The sequence below is a fragment of the Rattus norvegicus genome, chromosome 16, assembly GCF_021556685.1.
Source record: "Rattus norvegicus strain SHRSP/BbbUtx chromosome 16, alternate assembly SHRSP_T2T, whole genome shotgun sequence".
Taxonomy (NCBI): domain Eukaryota; kingdom Metazoa; phylum Chordata; class Mammalia; order Rodentia; family Muridae; genus Rattus; species Rattus norvegicus.
The window spans coordinates 74,427,235-74,448,802 of NC_141549.1; the positions used below are offsets into that span (position 1 = coordinate 74,427,235).

Sequence of the window (21,568 nt, forward strand, 5' to 3'; positions counted from 1 at the left end):
TGCAATAGTAGTACTTCCTATCTGCTTGGGAAACTTGCCTGTAATTTCCCAATTTGACCCAAACAATCTGTTTGTAATGCAGCTTCTTGCCAGCTTTACAGTCATTGCAATTCCAGCAGCCTTCGGGCATGTCTATGCTCAGGCATTCTGGGTGGAAGGAAGCAGGGCACGATTCACAGCAGAGCAATCTTCCACCTTGAAACAAACAGACAGCCTTAGTAATCGAGACAAGCAAGGAGAGTTCTCTTAAGTACATCAGACTTTATTCAAATGGGAAGCAAAGAGACTGAATCATGTGCAGAGTAATGGATCAAACTAGGAAACAAATGGAAGAGCTAGTTTCTAAGAAATGGGCATCTAGGAATGGAGTTTTTGAGTGGGAGGAACCAACTCTCTGCTCCTTTTGAACAGAAGCAACCGGGGAATCCGGTGTTGGCTAGGTAAAATGTCACAAGAGGCACAGAGCCTCTCTAGCCCATGTAGATTTGAAAAGAGGCTTTCAAACAAGTAGCTTTTCTTTTGTTCTTTAGGGCCCAGAGAGGGAGTAACAATTGTTTTAATTTAATCCACTGTTAACTAAGTCCCTTTGCAATAAAATCAGCCAGGAATGAAGACAATTAATAGTTGATCAGTACTTATTTTCTTCTAACACAAAGGTGGAACACGAGTTCTCACTGGTAGCCCCGCGTCATACTTCCCAGTGCAAGCAGGCAGTCAAGCCGGCTATCCAGCAGTGGTCTGTACCGATCTCATCACCACGGCCCGCTCCCTAATTATGACCTACGTTTTCAAAACCATACCAACCAAACAAACTTGCATTTCAAGATGAAGAACTTCTCCCCTTTTTTAGAGATGGGTAGCTAGCTCGCACCTCCCATCGGTGACCCTCCTGCCTGTCTCCCGAGTGCTGGGACTGGAGGCGTGCACCACCATGCTCAGCTCTCTACCTGTATTGACTGAAGAAACACCTGACAGCTAGAGACTATGATCCAAAAGCAAAGCAAGCATTAGCGTGTTGAACAGTTAAAGGCATAGCCAGATATAAACTCATATAGCCTATGAACCACTGCTTGATGGCACAAAACTGCGTAACTGTCAGTGCAGAACGGAGGAGGATTACGTGCAAGTCCTTCCTTTCAGGTTCCTGCTAAGCCCTCTCTTTGAAACAGAGCAATACTTTGAATGCAAACGAATAAACATGAGGGGTGGGGTTGGGTATATCTAGTGTGTATATGAACAAGAAAGGTCACCACTGAAGACAAGGGACATTCCCACTGACCAGTCAGTTCTACAACCAACAAGAAAACAGAGTTAGTCTCACAGGCAACAGATTCAGAGCCTTCTACAGAACTTGACCATCACATGCTCCAGCCTTTTGAAGATTTCCAGAAATCTTGTCTTCTTGCACCTTCAAACCTCAATGGTTACATGAGAAAAGGAAACCTAGACACACCCTGATGACCAGAGAACTGTATTTCCTCTGCCAGCCTTCACAGTGGCCGCCCCCTTTGGCCACAGCTATCAGTGTGGTTAACTAGTTCAGTTTTCAGCTGCTTGGATGTTTGGGGGGGGGGGTTGTTTTGTTTCTGTTTTCTTCAACACTGTGTTTCTTTGTGTAGCCCTGGCTATCCTGGAACTTTGCATAGACCAGGCTAGCCTCCAACTTACAGAGATCCTCTTGCCTCTGGAGTGCTGGGATTAAAGGTGTGTGGCGACACCGCCAGGCTCTGCACAGGTGTTTAAGTCCATTGGAAAGGACTGACCGGAGGGAGGCCTGTCCTGAAGCCAGCCTTAGAGGACATGTTATTATTAGCGCCACTGTGGAAGTTGGGCTGCTCATGTGTAGTGTTAGTGTAAATAGTTCCAAACGTTCAGTCTTATTTCAGAGGAAATACAGAGCCAGAATTGGTGGAATCTGTCATGATAGAAATGTTCAAAGTATAGAAAGATAAGAAAAAAAAATGAAAACTTGAATGGTCTGCCTTGGTGCTATGCAAAACAAAAAAACAAAAACCAACAAACCAGGAAAAAAAAAAAACCTGTTTTCCAGATACAAGAGAGGAAATATATCATTCAGGCTAAGTAGAGGGCTCAAAATAATTTCAATTGATGTCAATGTTAATACTGAATGCTAGAAACAAAACAACTGAGTTAACCTAATTTTATAAATGTACTGACAGACTACTTCTATCTTGTGAGGAGTACTGCAGGCCCCTCCCACCTTCTGGAGGCCTATGACATCACGAACAGGGCGCTGCAGGCTGACCTCAGCAGAGAGCTTACAACCCAAAGCAGGCAGGCAGCCTCTCAGCGCTCCTGGTGGCTCTAACCTCCAGACAGCGTGACTTCAGTTCTTAGTCACCATTTGAGCCAACAAGAGCGAGCACAGATCAGAGAGGCAGCGCAGACAACAAATACTGATAAAAGCCAGTTTGTGACATGTGTACATGGTACAGTAGGCATGAATGGTGAGCTATTTCTTTATCAATTCTGAACGTACATGATAATAAGAATATATTAAGCAAAGGCCTATCCATACCTTCTAAGCTCACTGATTATCCTCTGGGATAAAAACTCCCCCAATCAAACATAAGGTCACTTTCCCCTTACAGGCTATGGCAAGGTAAGCACAGCTAAGAGTTTGCTTTCAAGAATGGCTGGAGAGAGTGTGAACATAAATTTAGCTCATTTTTATGAATGAGGTATCCATCAGTAGTCGGGCTAGGCCGCCTTTCACCATCCGGTATCTGGGGTGTGGCCCCAACCCCAGCTCCCCTCCTACGAGAAGGGACTTGTTTTCATCGTAAGTGAACATTTAGGAAGAAAATCATAGAATATGTCCAGAAACATTCTTCTCCAGCATCTGCTGCTCGCCTTTCTTTTCTAAATAGCCTTTCTGGTTGTTTAGCTTATAAGGGGGAGACAACCCTATCATGGCTATTCTAGTCTAACATGAATGATAATTCTACGTCAAGCAAATGAGGAAGTCTTTTATGTTATATACAATTCTAGTCTTTGTATTTTAAACATCTTTGAGCACTGAAAACTGAGTCAGGGAGAACAGTAAAACTCTGTGATGACAGGATTATTTTAAGCCCTTTGATAACTCCGTAGCCATATGAAGACAGTCATAACCACACAGGCAGGACCTACAAAAAGCAGCAGGCATTGCTCGACAGGCATACATCCCCCCTCCACTTGAAGAGAGAAAAGGAAAATGCAGAAATTAAACATGAGAGAAACTATTCAGTCATTATTACCTTTCTCACATCTCTTTTTGGAAGCTGACGAAGAAGGAATCATAGGTAATTTCATCAACTCAGCACGGTTTGATTCACTCAGTAGGTAGTGGGATTTATAGGCATAGGAACTGAACATGGGGTCTGAATGGTCCTGAACTATCAGCCCTATATGAAACAAACAGAAAGAGATGAGCTGCCATGAAACTACCCATGATTCCATGAGGGAAATCAGCACCTATTACGTGATCAAGCCTTATGGTTGGGGATGGGAGTGTGTGAGAATGAAGCGGCCCTGCTTCCCTGACTTCCCTGAAGAGTCCCTTTACGCTGCCACAGGAAGTGCTTACCACCTTAAATGTTCTAGAAAGCTGCTGTGACCTGCCTACCTGTCTGTCCTATTTGGAAGAAAACACAAGACCCACTGGAACACTGGCCCCCAGTACTTGAAGGTACATCCACAGTGCAGCTGGATGCCACTGTCTGCCCAGGGCACTGCTGTTTTAGTGTCCCTTCCTCTGCTGGCTATTAGCCTGTGTGACACAGCAGTCTCACACAGGGGCTGCTTTGAGAAGGAAGAGTTGTGGTTTGGGAGAGTCACCACTGACTTTTTCCAGTAGGTGTGATCTTTATTCGATGCTGCCCTCCAGTGAGATGGGGTCAAGAAATGTCTGAACCAGACCGCGCATGGTGGCACACGCCTTTAGTCCCAGTACTTGGGAGGCAGAGGCAGGGGAATCCAAGCAAGTCCAAGACATGCAGGGCTCTGTTACACAGAGAAACCCTGTCTTGAAAAACAATCAGGAAGGAAGGAAGGAAGGAAGGAAGGAAGGAAGGAAGGAAGGAAGGGAGGAAGGGAGGGAGGAAGGAAGAAAGGGTGGTCAGTCTGAACTAGGTGACAGAATAGAACTTGACACTGCTACTAACACAGGAATCTTGTAAGAAAAGTTATGCAATGTCAATTTTTTTTTATCTATTTAGTACAAAGAAGTGTAAAAAAATGAATGAAAGGGGATTTTTAAAATGAGAAAAGTCTGGTGCAGAAATTGTCAGACTGGTCCAACTTGAGACCCATGCCAAGAGAGGGAGCCCATGATAGACTCTGCCTGGAGGACCAGGAACCAGAGGCTGGACAACCCGGGAGACCTAGGATAGGAAAAAGAAAGTCCTAGCATAATTGTTATCAGAGAGGCTTCGTCCAGCAACTGATGGGAGCAGATGCAGAGACCATAGCCAGACATTAGGTGGAGCTCGGGAAGGAACCCCACAGAAGATGGGGAGGACAGATTGTAGGAGCGGGTGTGTGTGTGTGTGTGTGTGTGTGAAGACCACCACAAGAAAATGATCCACAGAATCCACTAACCAGGGCTCAGAGACACTAAAATGATAACCACAGAGCATGCATATAATATATGTATGTATGTATGCATGTATGCATGCATGCATATATGTATGTATGCTGTATGTATGTTATGTGTGTATGTATGTATGCTGTATGTATGTATGTATGTATGTATGTATGTATGTATGTAACAGTTATCTAGTCTTCTTGTAGGACTCTCACAGTAGGAGCAGGGGCTGTCTCTGACTATTCTGCCTCCTTTTGGGACCCTTGTCTTCTGGGCTGTCTCGTTCAGCCTTAATATGAGGGGAGGTGTCTAGTCTTACTGTAACTTGATATGTCATGTTTGGTAGATATCCCTGAGAGGCCTGCCATTTTCTGAAGGGAAATGGAGGAGTGGATCTGAGGAGAGAGACAGAAGGAAGGGGGCCTGGAAGGAGAAGAGGGAGGGGAAACTGGTTGGGATGTAATGTATAAGAGAATAAAAAAAGGCTTTGAGTAGCTTGCTAGCTATTTAAACTATCTGAAAGGCTATACTTTAAAAAGAATAAAATGTATTTTAAAAGCCCTCTACTATACAGTTATTATAAATTCTACCACATGATTATAAAAAGGAAAAATAAGGAAGGTCAAGTACAATCTCCCCGCTCACCAGTCTGTGACCTTAGGAAAATAACTCAAGCTTGGCTTTAGTGCTCTTCCTCACATAAAAGAGGAAACACTTCTCCCACAGCACCTGTGGCAATTACTTCAAATCCTCTGCATCAGAGTGTGATATACATATGTGAAGTAACTGCTGTTACTACTATTAAAATAAAAAGAAAACCCTAACCTACCAGCTCCACTACAAAGAAAGGTTTAGGTGTTAAGTTTTTTATTTTATATAGTACTCAAAAATCATGAAAATGTAAATAACATAAACTGCACTGAAAGATACCTCAGTATCTTCTATGGTGTTTCAGGTTGGCTGGAGACATACCTAAAACCTCTAAGTATTTCTAGACGCCCCCATTCCATAAGCATTAGCCTTATGACTTTATTTTTAATTAATTAACCGTGCATGTTCAAACTTGTGTATGCAGGCAAATAGAGGCCAGAGGACAACGAGCAGGGAGGGCTGTCTCCTCCATCGGTGCATCCCTGGCACCCAAATCTGACTGCTAAGCTTAGCAGCGTACCTCTACCCATGAGGCCATCTCAATGGTCCAGGCTTAAGGATCCTAAATACCCAGGAACTAAGAACTAAGAAAGAATCCTTTGTGGGAATAGAAACATTCTTAATAGGGTTAGAAAGAGAAAATAAGCAATATTTTCTAATTCTAAAACATAATTTATTAAAGTGTTTTTTTAAATAGGTGTCCTTAATGTTTAAAAGATTACATGTTTGTACTTTTTTTTCTTTTAGGCTTTTTTGAGAGAGGGTTTCATGTAGTTCTGGTTGTCCCATGACTCATTATGTAGACCAGGCTGGCTTAGAAATCAGAGATCTGCCTGCCTCTGCTTTCCAAATGCTGGGATTGAAATGGGTGGACCGCATCTGGCTTACATTTGTACTTAAAAGACTTGGATTTAAATCTTCTCAAATCCCAAATATCTGGTATGTTTAGACTGATTTTGCAAAATGCTATGAGAGAAAATGAAGTTTTCCTCTAATACAAAGCTAATTTGCTATACAGTTCACTGCTTGGGTATTTAGATCAGGTACAGACAGCAGAGTTCTAGTTCTGAGTGGTGGGCGGGGCTCTGTCCCGTGGTCATTATTCTCAAGGTCTTAGTTAATGAGCATCAGTTTAATTTCACAAAGTGGCAAAAGTTGCTGTAAACATACATTTTCTACCTGTCCTAAATTTAAAACAGTTTTAAAGAGCAGCCAATTTAAAAAGAACAAATAGCAGAGTGTGATGGCGCACGCCTTTACGCCACACTTGGGAGCAGAGGCAGCCAGTCTACACAGTGAGTTCTACAGAGTGACATCCTGTCTTGGAGAACAAACAAATCAGAGATCAATTATTAAATGAAACATAGCACAAAAATATTGGTTAAAATACTGTCTGAACTGGACTTAGAATATACACCAACATAAGCTAAGTTCCAGTTATAAAGTGACATTTTTGGCACTCTATGACAAAGGGTCGGAAGGGCCAGAGCAGACAGAAAAGGGCAGCGACCGGGCTGCCGGCCTCGAGGACCTGCCTGGAGGTCCTAACGCTATGCAGCAAACCTACAGGTCCACAGTGCGGGGTTGGAGAGGTGGCTGAGGTTAAGAGCACTGGCTTTCTCTCAGAGGACCCAGTACACATATACAGCACGCACGCACACACACACACACACACACACACACACACACACACACACACACACACACACACACACACACACAGGTACACATACCTCAATTCAGGTCCTTTCTGATCACTGCTCTATTCTGGGATAAAGACTGGGATAAATTTTTATTTAGCATTTGATCTTTTCTGCCACCACTGAGGTGTTCGATGAAGACCTTTGGTTCAACTCCTGCAGGCTTCAAAGCAGGGCAACTGCAGCTACTTCTACTTCAGGGTGGGATAAGGGTGAATGGTAGAGCACTTGTCTAGTGTGAGTCTGGGTTTAATCCCCAGACCACAAACAAACAAACACATCAAAATGAAAATCTCAGTGTTCCTTACTTGATGGCAGATAGCATCTATGCTTGGGAAACCGAGGAAGACAGAAAGCCCCAGGGTAAAGAATCCAGCTATGGAAGGGACTGTATACAAGCTGCTAGCACAGAAGTGTTTATTTAATCGTTAACTGCCTATCTCTTCTAAGTTGTTTTGTTGTTATTGTTTTTAAATGCTATTAGATGTTTCTAAGTTAATGTGGTAAATAAAATACCTACAGATGTGGCAGAACCTTCCCCTAATGAATAAAGATTTCAGGGGCCTGGAGGATTTCATTTTGAATGGCTTACTAATTAGGATGCTAGCTGCTGGGCCCAGCGATCGAGTTACCTGTTGATTCTAAACTAAGTTTGTGTGGTGTTTTCTTTCACATGGCAACTCCAGAGTTCCAGGTATGGTAGTGGGGCACCCCAGCCAGCCATATGTGTGGGAGCAACCCACAATGGGAACTTAGCAAGTGGGGTGGAGAAATTTCAGAGCCTCAGGTCAAAGTCTCTATGAAATGAGAACAGGCCCATCCGCGCCTTGCAGGCAACAGTATATCCATGCTTTTTTAATATTTCTTGCAACATACAGTCCTAGCTACTTGGGAAGCTAAGGCAGAGGATCACTTGATTTAGAAGTTTAATACCAGCCTCTAGATAGATCTCATCTTAAACCAGAAAACAGAAAGAAAACCTCTTTTAAAAAATATGACTTCCAACAAATTAACTATGTCCTAAAGCAAAAACAGACAACAAAAAGTTTTGATCTTCAGTGAGGCCTAAATATAACATAACAGACTTGATAAATCTAATAGTTCTTTCAAATGTTACACAGAGGGAAATGCAAAAAATGGATTTTTTTAAAAACAAAAATGACAGTATTAAGCAAAACAGACATTTATAATGATTACTGATTTTAAAGAGGAGAATTTTATTATAATACAGCCAAGATAAAGATGCAGAGTATGTATCATAGTCAATGACGTTTTATTTTACATGTAGCATGTGCTGGTTTGGATGAGAATGACCCCCATAGACTCATCCTGTGTTTGGTGGAACAGTTTGAGAACGATTAGGAGGTGTGGCCTTCGAGGTGTGTCACTGCCGGGGAGGGGACTGAGGTTTCCAGAGCCTAAGTCAGGCCTACTTTGTTTTCTCGGTTTCATGGTGTTTGACTCAGGCTTTTAGCTATGGCTCCAGCTGCCATGGCCCTGACATGATGGGGCGCATCTGAAACTGCAAGTGAGCCCCTAACTGGGTGCTGCCCTCCTAAGCTGCCTCGGCCACGTCCCACCATAGCAACAGAGAGGGGTGGTATTCTGTGGGCAGCCTTGGTAACGCAGGGCTGTGGAGAAGCGGCAGACTGGCCTCGGAAAGCAAGGCTGAACGGTCCACGGGACTGAATGGCCATCATCCGAGCAGGAGTCTGGAAATGAGGAGTGGTGAGAACAATGTGGACTATGGAGGCTTCAGCTCATGACGTGGCAGAGGGGAAGGAAGGATGTTAAGTATGTGGTTGGGTTTTGCCCGTGTCCTAAGAATCTGCCTGAGGCTAAACTGAAGAGTTTTGGATTAATGTCCTGGGCAGAAAGGCCAAGGCGACCTCGTACATAAGACTGTACTGTGGTTCTTAGTGATTACTCCTGTGCACATCCACAATGAAAAAGAGCAAGCAGGGAAAAGAGAACACACAATGTACAGTTAGACGGAAAGAAGAGCAGAGGAAATTGAATGTCGAAGCCAAGTCTTCCCTGCTCAGAGATGATTAAAAACGCCCTTTGGAACTGGGATAAGTGCCCTCAGGCAAGACCCACTCGGCTCAGTTTCTGACTGGTATAAAGGAAGTGCCTACGGAAAGGAAAGCTTACTCAACACACAGAGCACCAACAAATCAAAGTTTATGCAAATGTAGTTCAAAGAGGGCCCAGGCCCCATCCCAAGCAGTGGAGCAGAACTTGGTAGTGTCTCCTACGTGGTTCTGGCTTTAGAGGCAAGAATACCCAAGTAAAGAGGGAGTAACATCTTCCTCCAACGTTAAGGAAGGATGTTGATGCCAGGTGTGTGACAGGGGAGTACCTGCATGCAGTCCCAGAGAGGCCACTGCATGAAGCTGAGAAAATGAAGCATGGATTGCACTGGAGAGCCCACAGTGCTGGAGAGGCCAGAGTCCTGCGACATCTGTCAAAGAGAACTGCAAACAGTGTGGAAGCGGTCTGAGAGAGAGCAGTATGCTGCAGACGTCAAGTTGGAAGGAGCTGAAAATCTCAAGAGCCCTCTGACATCAAACATGGAGATGCAGAATTTGGAGTTTGCCCTGCAGTGTTTTTGCCTGGCTTTGGTCCAGTATTCCTCCACCATGCTCCTTCCCTCCTGGAATGGTAGTGTACATTCTGTGTCATGTATGTTGAAGTATGTAACTTGCCTTTGATTTTACAGGGACTCCAATGTAAAGATTGCCCTGAGTCTCAGAAGGAGCACTGAACTTTTACAAAGCCTTGAGACTGAGAGACTACAGGGCCTTCGAAGTTGGACTACATGCATTTTGCATAATGAAACAGCCACTCGCCTATGGGGGCCAGTAAGTGGAATGTGGTAGTTTGAAAATGTAAATCATGCCTAAGGCTCCTATGTTTGAGTGCCCGATTTTCTAATTGGTAGAATCAATTGTGAAAGATTAAGAGGTGTGGCCTTGTTGGAGGCCCTGTGGCACTGTCGGGTGGGTTTTGAAGTTTCAAAAGCCAAGCCACTGCAGTTGGCTTGCTCTCTCTTGGCCTTTTGGTTATAGCAACATGTGAGCCCTCAGCTTCTGCTTCCCACCATGACAGTCATGGACTAACCCTCTGAAACTGTAAGTAAGCTCTCAGGTAAATGCTTTCTTTATAAATTACTTTGGCCATGGTGTTTTGTCACAGCGATAGAAAAGTAAGACAGACTATGAACTTAAGTCTGTTAATACCACCTCTGGTCCTCCACAGGACACAATACTGTTTTCAGTTTGTCAGTTTCACGAATGTAGAAAATCCTACATGGCTGCTCTTAACTAAACTAGCACATGTGTGGCCTTGGCTCACATGAACAAAACATACAACTGAGAGAGTGCTGCCCTCGCTCTGCACACGACACTCCCAAACAGCCGACCCGACAAAGCAGGAAGGCTCTGCTTTAAGTCAAACACTGAGGAGAATAATCTTCTGATTGGTGAAACAGAAAAACCGACCAACAACTTACTTATAATCCTAAGCTTGTGTTTTGCTTCCTTTTTGAGTCAGAGTCTCTCTACAAAGCCTTAGCTGTCTCTGGAACTTGCTGTGTAGACCAGGCTAGCCTAAACCTGCTGAGATCCACCTGCCCCTGCCTCTCCAGTGCTAGGATCAAAGGTGTATATCACCATATCAGCTTAAGGTCTTTTTAAAATGCAAATGTTAGTTTAGCTTGTGGAAGAGTTGGTATTCTTACAATGTGGATGTCTGTCTGAACCCTCTCTCTTAGTAGTCTATGCGTAACAGGATGGAGTCAGCACTCACTGGGACATAGTGCCATGAGACAGACAGCTGGAGTTCTTACCAATGCAGAGACACAGTTAAATGGAGGAATATGCCAATGACATCAGGACAAGGAAATAAAACAGATTGACACTCACCTCTGGCACAAACGAAACAAAAGCCTACGTTTATAGCAGCAGAATGACTACTCCGCTTGGAATGGTTACTACAGATGAGAATGTGGGAGGACACAGATACACTTCCAGCAGCGACACACGCATCTCCAAAGTGGTAGGCGATTGGGCATCTCAAGCACTTCATCATCCGGCCTGTGTGAAGACAGGTAAAAAGCCACTACAGCATCCATCTACAGCATGCTGCCTATGACACGGGACAGACAGCATGCTGGCTATGACACGGGGCAGGCTCCCCCGCCTGAGGGACTGGTTACATTAGTACAGAATGCTCTCCACGGCAAGGCCAACGCTGTGGCTGACGCTGTCATCCTATTCCTCAGTCCCTAGATTCCAGGCTCAGAGGGAGTCCTCCACAGGAATCGGGGTCTACTTTAAATCCTGTATCTACACCTAAGGAGGTTTAGTGCATGCAGTCTGGATGTCTGAATTGACACCTTCACCTCTGCCCAATAAGTCAACGGAGGCTCAGCTTTTGAACGTGGAAATAAACAGAGAATGCCTGCCGTTGTTGACAGAGTCGTGCCGAGCATGCCAAGTGCTGCACTGAACTTGACACACTGCCCCTCCGCTGGCCCTGGTTACCTTTGCTCGCTTTGTGGATGTCCTTCTCCATGGAGCAGGAAGAACAACAGTGCTGGGGACAGCGGAATCCTTTTGACTCAAAGATGGCAGTGGGGAATTTGCGGACACAGGCTTCATGATAAAACTTTCCACAAACACTAACAGAACAACGTTTCACATCCTTACCAGACACTTTACATGAAAAACATGGGTGCTGCCCTAGAAAATTGATTAAAAAAAAATAGGTTAAGTAAGATCCTATTAAAATGGGTTGGGGATTTAGCTCAGTGGTAGAGCACTTGCCTAGGAAGCACAAGGCCCTGGGTTGAGTCCCCAGCTCCAAAAAAAGAACCAAAAAAAAAAAAAAAAAAGATCCTATTAAAACATATTCCAGTTCATTTATTGAATCATTCAAAGTGTTGGGCTGAGGCCCTGGGCCTTGGGCATGCTAGGTGAGGACTCTGACACTGGGCTACACCCCAGCACTTGGTTTCGGAGATAAGGGCTTTTTTGAAAGAAGTACCCTAGACCAGGCTCAAACATGCCATCCTCCTGCTTCAGTGTCCTTAGTGCTCAGTTACAAATGTGTGCCTCCACATTAGCTAAATATTCCTTTTACATAGAAGCGGCTACAAACACCAAAGAGCTGGTCTTGAAAGAGCTATCACATTTCAGAATTTAGCACACAGAAAGAAAGAGCTATCACATTTCAGAATTTAGCACACAGAAAGAAAGAGCTATCACATTTCAGAATTTAGCATACAGAAAGAAACCTGGGGTTGGAGAGGTGGCTCAGTAGTCACGACCACTGCCTACTTTTCCAAACCTGTGTTTAGTTCTCAGCACCCTCAAGGCAACACACAACTGTCCATAATTCCAGAACTGACTCCCTCACATAGACATATATACAGGCAAAATGCCAATGTACATGGAATACAAATAAATAAGTTATTACAATGTATAAGTAAATTCCTATTTTAAAAAAGATTATAAAGACATTACTGTATATGTGCTAATTTGAAAATTCGTATCAATGGAAAAATTCCTAGAAAAAAAGAACTTACCAATACTGCAACAAAAATAAGTAGAAAATGTTTGACTGAGTCCCTAGTAGGTAAAAGCATTTGGGAGGGATTAGGAGGTGTGGCCTTGTGGGAGGTGTGTCACTGGGGGATGGGCCTTGAGGTTTCAAACACCCAAGCATGGCCTTCAGCTACTGCTGAAGTAAGCTCTCAGCTACTGCTCTAGTACCATGTCTGCCCGGCCTGCCTGCCTGATCTATGCTCCTTGCCATGGTCATAGACTCACCCCCTGAAACCTAAGTCCCCAATAACTCTTTCTTCTATAAGTTACCTTATATAAGGTCATGGTGTCTCTTTACAGCAAAAGAGAAGTGACTAAAACAACTAGCTATGTTCTTTCAGACTGAACAACTGTTTTCTAATGAGCTTAAACAAAACATGGCTATAGTAAAGAAGAAAATATAAGCTAGCATATTTCTTTGTATGCTACAAGAAAGCCTTGGAACATAAATGGTGGGAGAAGAAATCAATGATAAATACTAAGCTTTAAGAAATTTAACAGCAGGGGCTGGGGATTTAGCTCAGTGGTAGAGCGCTTACCTAGGAAGCGCAAGGCCCTGGGTTCGGTCCCCAGCTCCGAAAAAAAAAAGAAACAAAAAAAAAAAAAAAAAAAAAAAAAAAAAAGAAATTTAACAGCAGGTCTGGCCTGGTGGTGCAGACCCTTAATCCCTCCCTGTACTGGGGAGGCAGAGGCAGGTAGATTTCTGGGAGTTTGAGGCCAGTCTGGTTTACACAGTGAGTTGTAGGACAGTCAGGTCTACATAGTAAGACCCTGTCTCTTAAAAAAAAAATTAATAGCATTATTTTTCCCACAAAATATGTAATCATATTTAAGTTCTACTATAACCATATGTTACTATAAATATTTACATATTATATTTAAATATTTGCTTTAACCATAATTAGTTTCAATCAATACTTGTTGAGTCTACTAGACTTAAAATGTTTATTAAACACAAACACCAATCTTAAACTTATTTACATACTCAACAAACAAAACAAACATTTTTGTTTTTGGACATAGGTGGTTTGGACTGTTTTTTGACCTTGGAAAGCTTAACCCTGGATGGTTCTTGGTTTGCTGAAATCCCTGTGGGAGGAGAGAATGAGTACGAGGGTGAGCCTTCACGTCACCCGGGAGCGCTCTGCCTGCCCAGCCTTCCCCTGCTCACCTGTCTCACACTCCTCACAGGTGAAGCGTCCCTCAGGGACCGCAGCCAGCCCCAAGCACTCCGGATGAAAGTGTCTGCAGCATTCCCCCTCACAAGCAACGAGAGAGTCTCCAGTGTTCTCACAGACCTGCAAGAGCAAGGAAGCAGCTTAGCGCTTCAGAATTGACCTCAGTGCTTGCTGAAGTAGAGGCCCTTGGAGTTTTCTCCTAATATTCTGAGTTAAAAGGTCTGAAAAAGGAGCCTGAGAATTTCAGTTCCTTTTTTTTTCTTTTCCTTTTTTTGAGACATGGTTTCTCTACAAAGCCCTGTGTTTGGTTCCCAGACCTTACAGGGAGCTCAGACACCCATCTGTAATCCCAGTTCCTCTTCTGACTTCAGGCCCAGCCATGCATGTGGTGTACACACCCTCATGTAGGCAAAATATTAATTAAATAACTCATAAAAATTAAGAAAGAACAGTTGTTGGGCATGGTGGTGGCTCACAGTTGAGTCCAAAGCTAGCCTGGTCTCTACAGCAAGTCTCAGACCAGGCAACCAAGGTGATCCTGTCTCAAAAGCGAAACAACAAAAACCTAGTGAAGACTGAAACTTGCATCTGGCTGACAAACATTCCAGCTCAGGATGGGGAGAAGCACAAACAACCCTTAGACCTGTATGTAGGTTTAAAGCAATGTAATAACATAATAAAAAGTACAGGAGACGAAGATACGGCTGGTAGAACTGGATCACGTTTACCGCCACCTGCCTACCTGACACACAGTGTCCTTCTTACTCAGGCCGACGCCTCTCCGTGACAGGCTCGAGTCCACCGACTGTGCATCAGAAGCATCTGCATCAGCAGCTGCTGACGGGCTATCTACTTGTTTTCCAAAGCCTACCTATGTGGGAAACAAACAGCACAGGATAAAGAAGAGACAGTTCCCTTTGACACAGCCTGAAACCCAGTGAAAGCAATGGGAGTTCATCCCATCACAGCCCGCCCACCTTATCTTCTGTCCTTCCTTTAACCCAGGGATCTTGTCTGTGTGTCTGTCATTTCGGAGAAACTAAAGCTAATATTTAAAAAGCAACAATGACAAAATTCCTCTGTTATGCAAGAAACCTACAAGATAAGTTTCACATAACCAAAGGGATTGTTTTCCCTAGCCAAGCTACACCTTTAACCTCAGCACTGGTGAGCCTGAGGTAGGCAGATGTCTATGGTGCACAGGCCAGCCTGGTCTACGGTCATCCAGCGTTACATAGTGAGGCCATGTCTCAAAAAGTTTCTCCCTAAGAGTATTGATTTGGTTATTATTAAATAGGTCAGAGTCTGATAATGCAGCTCTGCTACCCTGGAACTTCCTATGTACCGTATGTACTGCAGGTATGTACTCAAGAGATCTGTCCCTTCTTAGCATGGGATTAAAGTCATATGACACCATGCCTGGCCCCGTAATTTGTTTAAACAAGGGCTGACCACCATGAAGCACCTCCTTTGGATGGACCTACAGTTCTAGACGCCTGACTGCCCTACACTCTCCTGCAATGGCCCTGAAATCTTGACTGGACTTTCCAGAGGGAGAGAGTAGCTGCTTGTATATATATATTTATATTTTTATATCTGTGCCCTGGAACAAGCCTCTCTACTGGGGGAAGGTTTTGGAGAGTTGTATACACAGCAATGGAGGAAGGAAAAGTGGACACGTAAGCGGAACTCTCACAGTGGCCGAGAGTTAGCAATCGGTTCCCCCTTACCGCCTATCCTATCAGGAGTATGTTCTCGTTCCCCAGCTTCGCCCAGGAGAGCATGCTGCTGTGGCTGGCAGACGAGAGGCGTCTGCCCAGCCCCTAGCACGCACTCACCTGCCCATCACTCGGTCCTCTGGAATCGGAGTCAGATGTGTCTCTGTACGTGCAACTGGCCGTTTCCACATCAGTCGAGGCGCGACTCCTTTTCTTTAGAGGTTTACAGGAATCTGAAATCTCGCTGGCACCTTAACACAACACACTGAAATTAATCCTAAAATAGCACTTAGGGTTACTGTTTTCCACTTTTTTGTTGGTATTTTCTTTCCCCAAGCTCGTCTTAAGTACACTGGGGGGATCCACAGCTCTCTGTAGCACAGAAGCCGCGAGTCAGGGCTTTGTAAGTCTCTGGCTTCCGGCAGTAAGAGGTCCCATTCACAACTGCTCTACAGAAACAGTAAGTTCAGTTCTGCTTGTCACCATGTCACCCACAGAGCCCGAGTTCCACTCTAGACATGCACTCTATCCAAACTGAGACAGCCGACTGACTTGGAACAACTCAGAGAACCATTCGGTTTTGTCGGGGACATGAAACCCACACAGTGTAGCTCACAGACACGCTTGCAGAGACATCTCCATCTTGCTTTATTAGGGATGTGACAAATCTTTGATTTGTATTCGATTCGTACACGGATAGTGCCATTTCAACCCCCCAATTTTGCAATTCGGTTGATTATCCCCCCAATAAAATTTTGGATTTTCATAATTGTTCTTTCTTGGTAAAGTGGCATTTATTGTGACCGTTAACAAGTGCTGCGGCACATCTACACATGTCATGCCATGTGGGAGGCACATCACTGAGGGCTGTGATGGACAATCAGGGTCCAAGTGCAATAAATCACCAAGGACTAGATGAGAGGCCTCTGGACTTTGTGAGGGAAAGAAGAAATATATATATATATATGGAAAAAGAAGCCAGAGAAGAGTGTGGAAATTTTCTTTTAAAACTGCGTGTAATACAAATCCAGCCAAAACAATAGTGCAAAAAGTTACAAAGCAACAATCTCTTGGGCTAATGCGGTAGGCTATACAGAGACAGCCACGATGAACTGTGCAGATCAGGCACGGTGAATACCAAGGAACCAAGGAGACGGTAAGATCTCCACCCACGGTCTGTTTTAGACTTCCCCCAAACTTTCCGAACAGACATCTAGCTCAGCCCAGCAAGCTATGGCGGAAGTGTGCAGTCCAGAAGAGACCGTGGAGAAACAAGTCTCCTAAGGCCATGTAGATCCGCAACAGGCTGAATGGGAGCGCTTGGTGTTTAGCGGCCACGTTCTGTGGAGGAGGATGTGGGCCTCTCGAGACTGCTCTGGTTACTGGAACCTTCTTAGCACACCCCTTCCTACAAGTTTGCACTGAGAGCTGCCTGACAGCTACGAATGAGGGTGCCTGCCCATGTTAGTGCTGATTAGAAAACACAAGTACACACATCTACTCTTTCACTGCTGGTGTGTGGGACCAGAACACCACCACAAAGTACTTCCTTGGCCTAAGAGATCACTGAATTAACAAGGAGCTTTAACAGAAGAACAGGAGTGCTGTACTGAGAGGCTTGCGAAGGGAAACACGGGTCCCGCCAATTCCGATGAGTTTCTGAAAATGCTAGAAAAATGACAGACCGCTGAAGGCGGCTGTCCTGTTGTTCTCCATGATAACGGCACTAATGTTAAAAAAACAATAAGAGCTTTTAATGATTGCAATGTATACAGTTTGGGCCATTTGGCAAAACCCTGCAGATGTGTATTAATGATGCTTTATTTAAAAACAAAAACCAAAACAGTCCATGTTGGAATCGATCAGGGTAAGTTAAATGGTGGTTTTTTAGGCTGGACCCATGATTTAAGCTGTACCCATCCAGCTCGGACAAAAAAAAAAAAAAAAAAAAAAGATAGAGAGAAATCATCTGAATGTTAAAGCAATTGTTCAGTCTTGAAGAAGAAACCAGGCCAGAGAGCGCCAATAATGATGATTGGCAAAATCAAAATCAAAACAAAAGGAACTTTATCGAGCCGCCGACAAAGAATTCTTGCTCGGAGACTCCAAGTCTGGAGTTTCTGGGATGAAATTGTACAGGAGTCTCAGTCCACAGTTTCCTCTTTCGCTGCGGAGACGGAGAGGTCACTGAATCGGACAGAGCCCTGCGCTCCTCGGTCCGCCGACCCTGTGGAATGGTGGAAACACAACGCAATCAGGCCTCCTAATCTCGCAGCGATCGATCGCGATGTCTTTTCTTGGAGCTCCGCCAAGCAGTGTTCCCTCCGAGAGGCGTTCAGTTCTGCTGAGGATCTCCACGGAGACCATCGCTGCAGACTTCTCCCCGAGAGTGCGGACAGGGTGGTGCTTTATTTATTTTAAATACTGCAGTTTGCCCAGAGTAAACTACAGGTACTAAGTACAGTTTGAGCTCACCAGAATCTCAAGAGTCATGCTATGGAGTTCGTAACTATACTCAGATTGCACACGGAAAACACATATATAAGTTTAAGGCTTGTTAAACTTTGTGCATATCTCAAGGAGATTGACATATGGTCATCTAATGGTGGCCATAGTTATGCTAACGGGTCAATTTACAACAGAATTGATTGTACAGCACTGAAAAAGTGTGGTTATCATTTTCTCCCAGTCAAGCTGTCCTGTCTGATTTGCCATAGTCCATTTTTGACAAACATTAATAGCTACTATTCGGTATTCAGTCGAATACCAAAAAAGTGGATTCGTCACATCCCTAGTTTATAAGCCAGTGAAATCCCAAAATCTTACAGAGAAAAGTTGGAAACAATACCAAGTCTACATGGTGTTCGCTAATTTATCAAAACAAGAAAGACTTCTCACATGGACGTACAGAGTAGAATCAACTCTCTCTCTCTCTCTCTCTCTCTCTCTCTCTCACACACACACACACACACACGCACACACACACACACGCACACACACACGGTGAAATTCCACACTGAACAGCAACAGAGATTTACAGAGACAGACAAAAATACATGAAGCACAAATCAATTATTCTTAAAACTTGGTTTAATCAAGGCAATGCAAGGCAGCACCAGCAGAGGAACTCACCTTTCTGTAATCCGGTCTTCAGGGAAGCCTGAGGAGATGTTTCAACCTGCTTGGACAGAAAAATACAAGGTTAACAGGAGATTTTCTTTTTCCACTTGTAGAAAATAGAGGGAAAAAATTACATTTTCATCAATCTAGATAGTGATGAGCGATCCATGTCATTGAGAGCCTGAAGTCAATCCCATCCTCTGGGTCAAGTAGTCTGTCTTGGGGTCAGGGAGGCTTAAGCCCTAGCTGCCTGTGCTGAGTACCAAGTGACAGCATAGCCTCATGCTCTTTAGCAAAGACTTCCCACCACTCCCCTGGTGCTTGAGGAGAACCAGAGTCTTTTCCTCAGTGTCTGGGAGGCAGGCGAGGGGCTGTTTCTGTGACCAGCCCCACTGTTGCTATGAACCCCTCCCGCCCCAAAGACATTAGGATAAATTTTTACTTACTATGATACTCAGGTTAATGTAACTCACGCCACTTTAAGACCCTTCCTTCCGCGCCTGCACTCCCAGCTAAGTTGCTGGGAATCGGGACCCTCTCTGTAGAGAGTGCTACATGGTTCCATACAGCTGGAAGCTCAATACTTGTGCTGCTAGAACAGACTGAGTAAGTCTGTGCTACTGCATTAGCACTTCCTTGAGTGTCTTATGAACAGTGTCTTGATCCTACATTAGGAGAGCGAGATCAGAAGTTATTCTGCCAATGTCTACGTAAAACACGTGGTACTGGAAGGCTGAACCGTTGGAATAGGGAGATGCTGTTTGCAGAAGTTTCTGTTTGGGCTAGGAGGGAATCTTATGTTTCTTTAAGATGTGAAATATGCATGTTGAAACACATTTTGTAAATATTTAAGGATTGTTCTAAGCTTTTTAAAAATTTTTTTATTTTTTTTTTACAACAGGTAAAAAAACATACAACAGGAATGCTTTTGTACGATACAATTAGTTGTACAAATATAAAATCTTCTAGACAATCACTGGTATTAGGCTACTACTAACTATATATAACACAGTGGCAGTAACAATTTGTCCCATTAGTTTTACTCATTCTGTTTATTTATTTTAAACTGACTGGTCACAGACTGAATTTGGGAACCAGGTGGCAAAGTTACAATTTCATTTTGGTAACAAATACTATAGATTTGTCAGACTTGGATTTTTTTTTTTTTTTTTGCAATTTCCTCTATATGGAAATCATATGATAAATGACAAATATTACTTAAATTTTAGCTAAATATTCTCAAAAATGTTTTATATGCTTATGATACCATAGAGCACCCACAAAGTTAGCTTTTAAATTTGGAAATTTAAAATTATGAAGATTTTTAAATAAAAAAGTACATACTCTTCCAAGGTAAATTGCTTTAAAATATTAAAGTTACTAGAACTAATTCTGAAGTTTTAATACTAGATGATTGGGCTATAAAAAATAAATATTCTAAAGCTGGTTATGGTGTCAGACACCTTTAATCCCAGCAATGGGGAGGCTGAGGCAGGTGGATCTCTGTGAATGTCTGGCCAGCCTGGTCTATATATTTTGTTCCAGGCCAACCAGGGCTACTTAGTGAGACCCTGTCTCAAAAAGTGAAGAAAGGAAAGAAAAGAATGGGGACCAGCTCAGTGGCAAAGTGCTTACCTAAAAATGGTATTCATTCATTTTATAAAAATCAAAAAAATTCCATGAGTTTATAATTGATAGAACCACTTCTCAGAATTCTTTGAAAAGGTAATTTCACATGTATATTACTACATTGATTACACCAGCTGAACACATTCAATCCCACACTTTAGACTTCACTATTATTGATCTGACAGTTGGATCCTGATGAGTGCCATTTCACTGGAAAATAACATTTCAAAAGATCCATGATACCGACAGAAAAGCCTAGAATTACCTGATTCTTAAGTATAAGAATATAAATTAAATTAATTTGATTTGTTTAAAAAATAAAAACAATATATACCAGCAGCTTAAACCAAAAAATCAAAGTTTTTAAAAAGGGAACTCAATGACGGTTCCAAGGAAAACTCATGAAAACATGAACTTATTGTGCTTATAACAGAAATTTCAAAATGAATGTCAGGGTCTCGCACCGCTGGCTTCCCATCTCCCAAACCTGCTGTCTGTGAAAATGCCTGAAGCACCATCACAGGACAGCGGTTTGAGTAGTCACCACTGCAGCCCCGTCAGGACAGATGGAAAGATAGTTCAGGAAGGAGGCCCAGATGGGGAGGGTCTTTCTCTGGTGACAGGAAATGAGCATTACAGAGACGCTTTAACTCTCTGCGTGTAGGAATGAGCCCCCACATTACAGACACGCTTTAACTCTCTACGTGTAGGAATGAGCCCCCACATTACAGACACGCTTTAACTCTCTACGTGTGAGAAGCCAACCTGCTCCTTTTTGATCTTCTTCTTTGACACAACCTCGGTGGATTTCTCTGACTCAGATCGAGTCCTGATTGATCTTCTCTGCTGCTTCTTTTCTACTGGGCCTAAGAGATGATTTAAGCACACACATAAACAAAACCGTATTTAAGGACTGTTTGACTCATTTGGTTAAGATCTGACCAGATTCTTGACTTTTAAAATCCATTATTTACAGAATTCTAATTAAAAGTCATTAAAAACTTTTATATACTTGGGAATGCAAAATTATTTAATGGCTCAAATAAGCTCAGAATGAGCTCTATAAAAGATTCTACTTCTACAAATAAAGGGGGTTCTAGTTTAGTTTAAAGTCAGGCCAAAACAGCAGAGGCACAGTTTACACTGAAGGAGGAAAAACGTGCTTAACGAAGAGTAATGCCGGGGATAGGAAGCTACATGGGGCTAAGCTCAGAAAGAATGAGCAAAAACAAACAAAAAAGGAATCATGGGAAAACTAATTACAACCAATTTTTAATATTTTTCATGCTAAATACTAAAATAAGCTTGAGGCTCTGAGTGTGTGTGTGTGTGTGTGTGTGTGTGTGTGTGTGTGTGTATGTGTGTGTGTGTGTGT

The 21,568-nt window shown here is 43.3% G+C and overlaps 2 protein-coding genes across 18 annotated transcripts in view; one reads left to right on the forward strand and one right to left on the reverse strand.

The window, feature by feature from the left end:
* Nucleotides 1-21,568, forward strand: part of Erich1 (glutamate-rich 1) — a gene marked incomplete at its 5' end in the record, with an annotated part of 52,793,804 nt that overhangs the window by 43,556,675 nt on the left and 9,215,561 nt on the right.
* Nucleotides 1-21,568, reverse strand: part of Nsd3 (nuclear receptor binding SET domain protein 3) — a 111,418-nt gene that overhangs the window by 21,984 nt on the left and 67,866 nt on the right. For 4 of the 18 annotated variants that reach the window (XM_087587931.1, XM_087587933.1, XM_087587930.1 and 1 more), the window contains exons 8-16: nucleotides 20,959-21,059; nucleotides 18,577-18,625; nucleotides 15,565-15,695; nucleotides 14,469-14,597; nucleotides 13,720-13,846; nucleotides 11,487-11,684; nucleotides 10,866-11,036; nucleotides 3,261-3,407; nucleotides 39-195 (exon numbers count right to left, since the gene is read on the reverse strand). In XM_087587931.1, coding sequence (XP_087444057.1) covers nucleotides 39-195; nucleotides 3,261-3,407; nucleotides 10,866-11,036; nucleotides 11,487-11,684; nucleotides 13,720-13,846; nucleotides 14,469-14,597; nucleotides 15,565-15,695; nucleotides 18,577-18,625; nucleotides 20,959-21,059 — 1,210 coding nt within the window. 18 annotated transcript variants of the gene reach the window in all.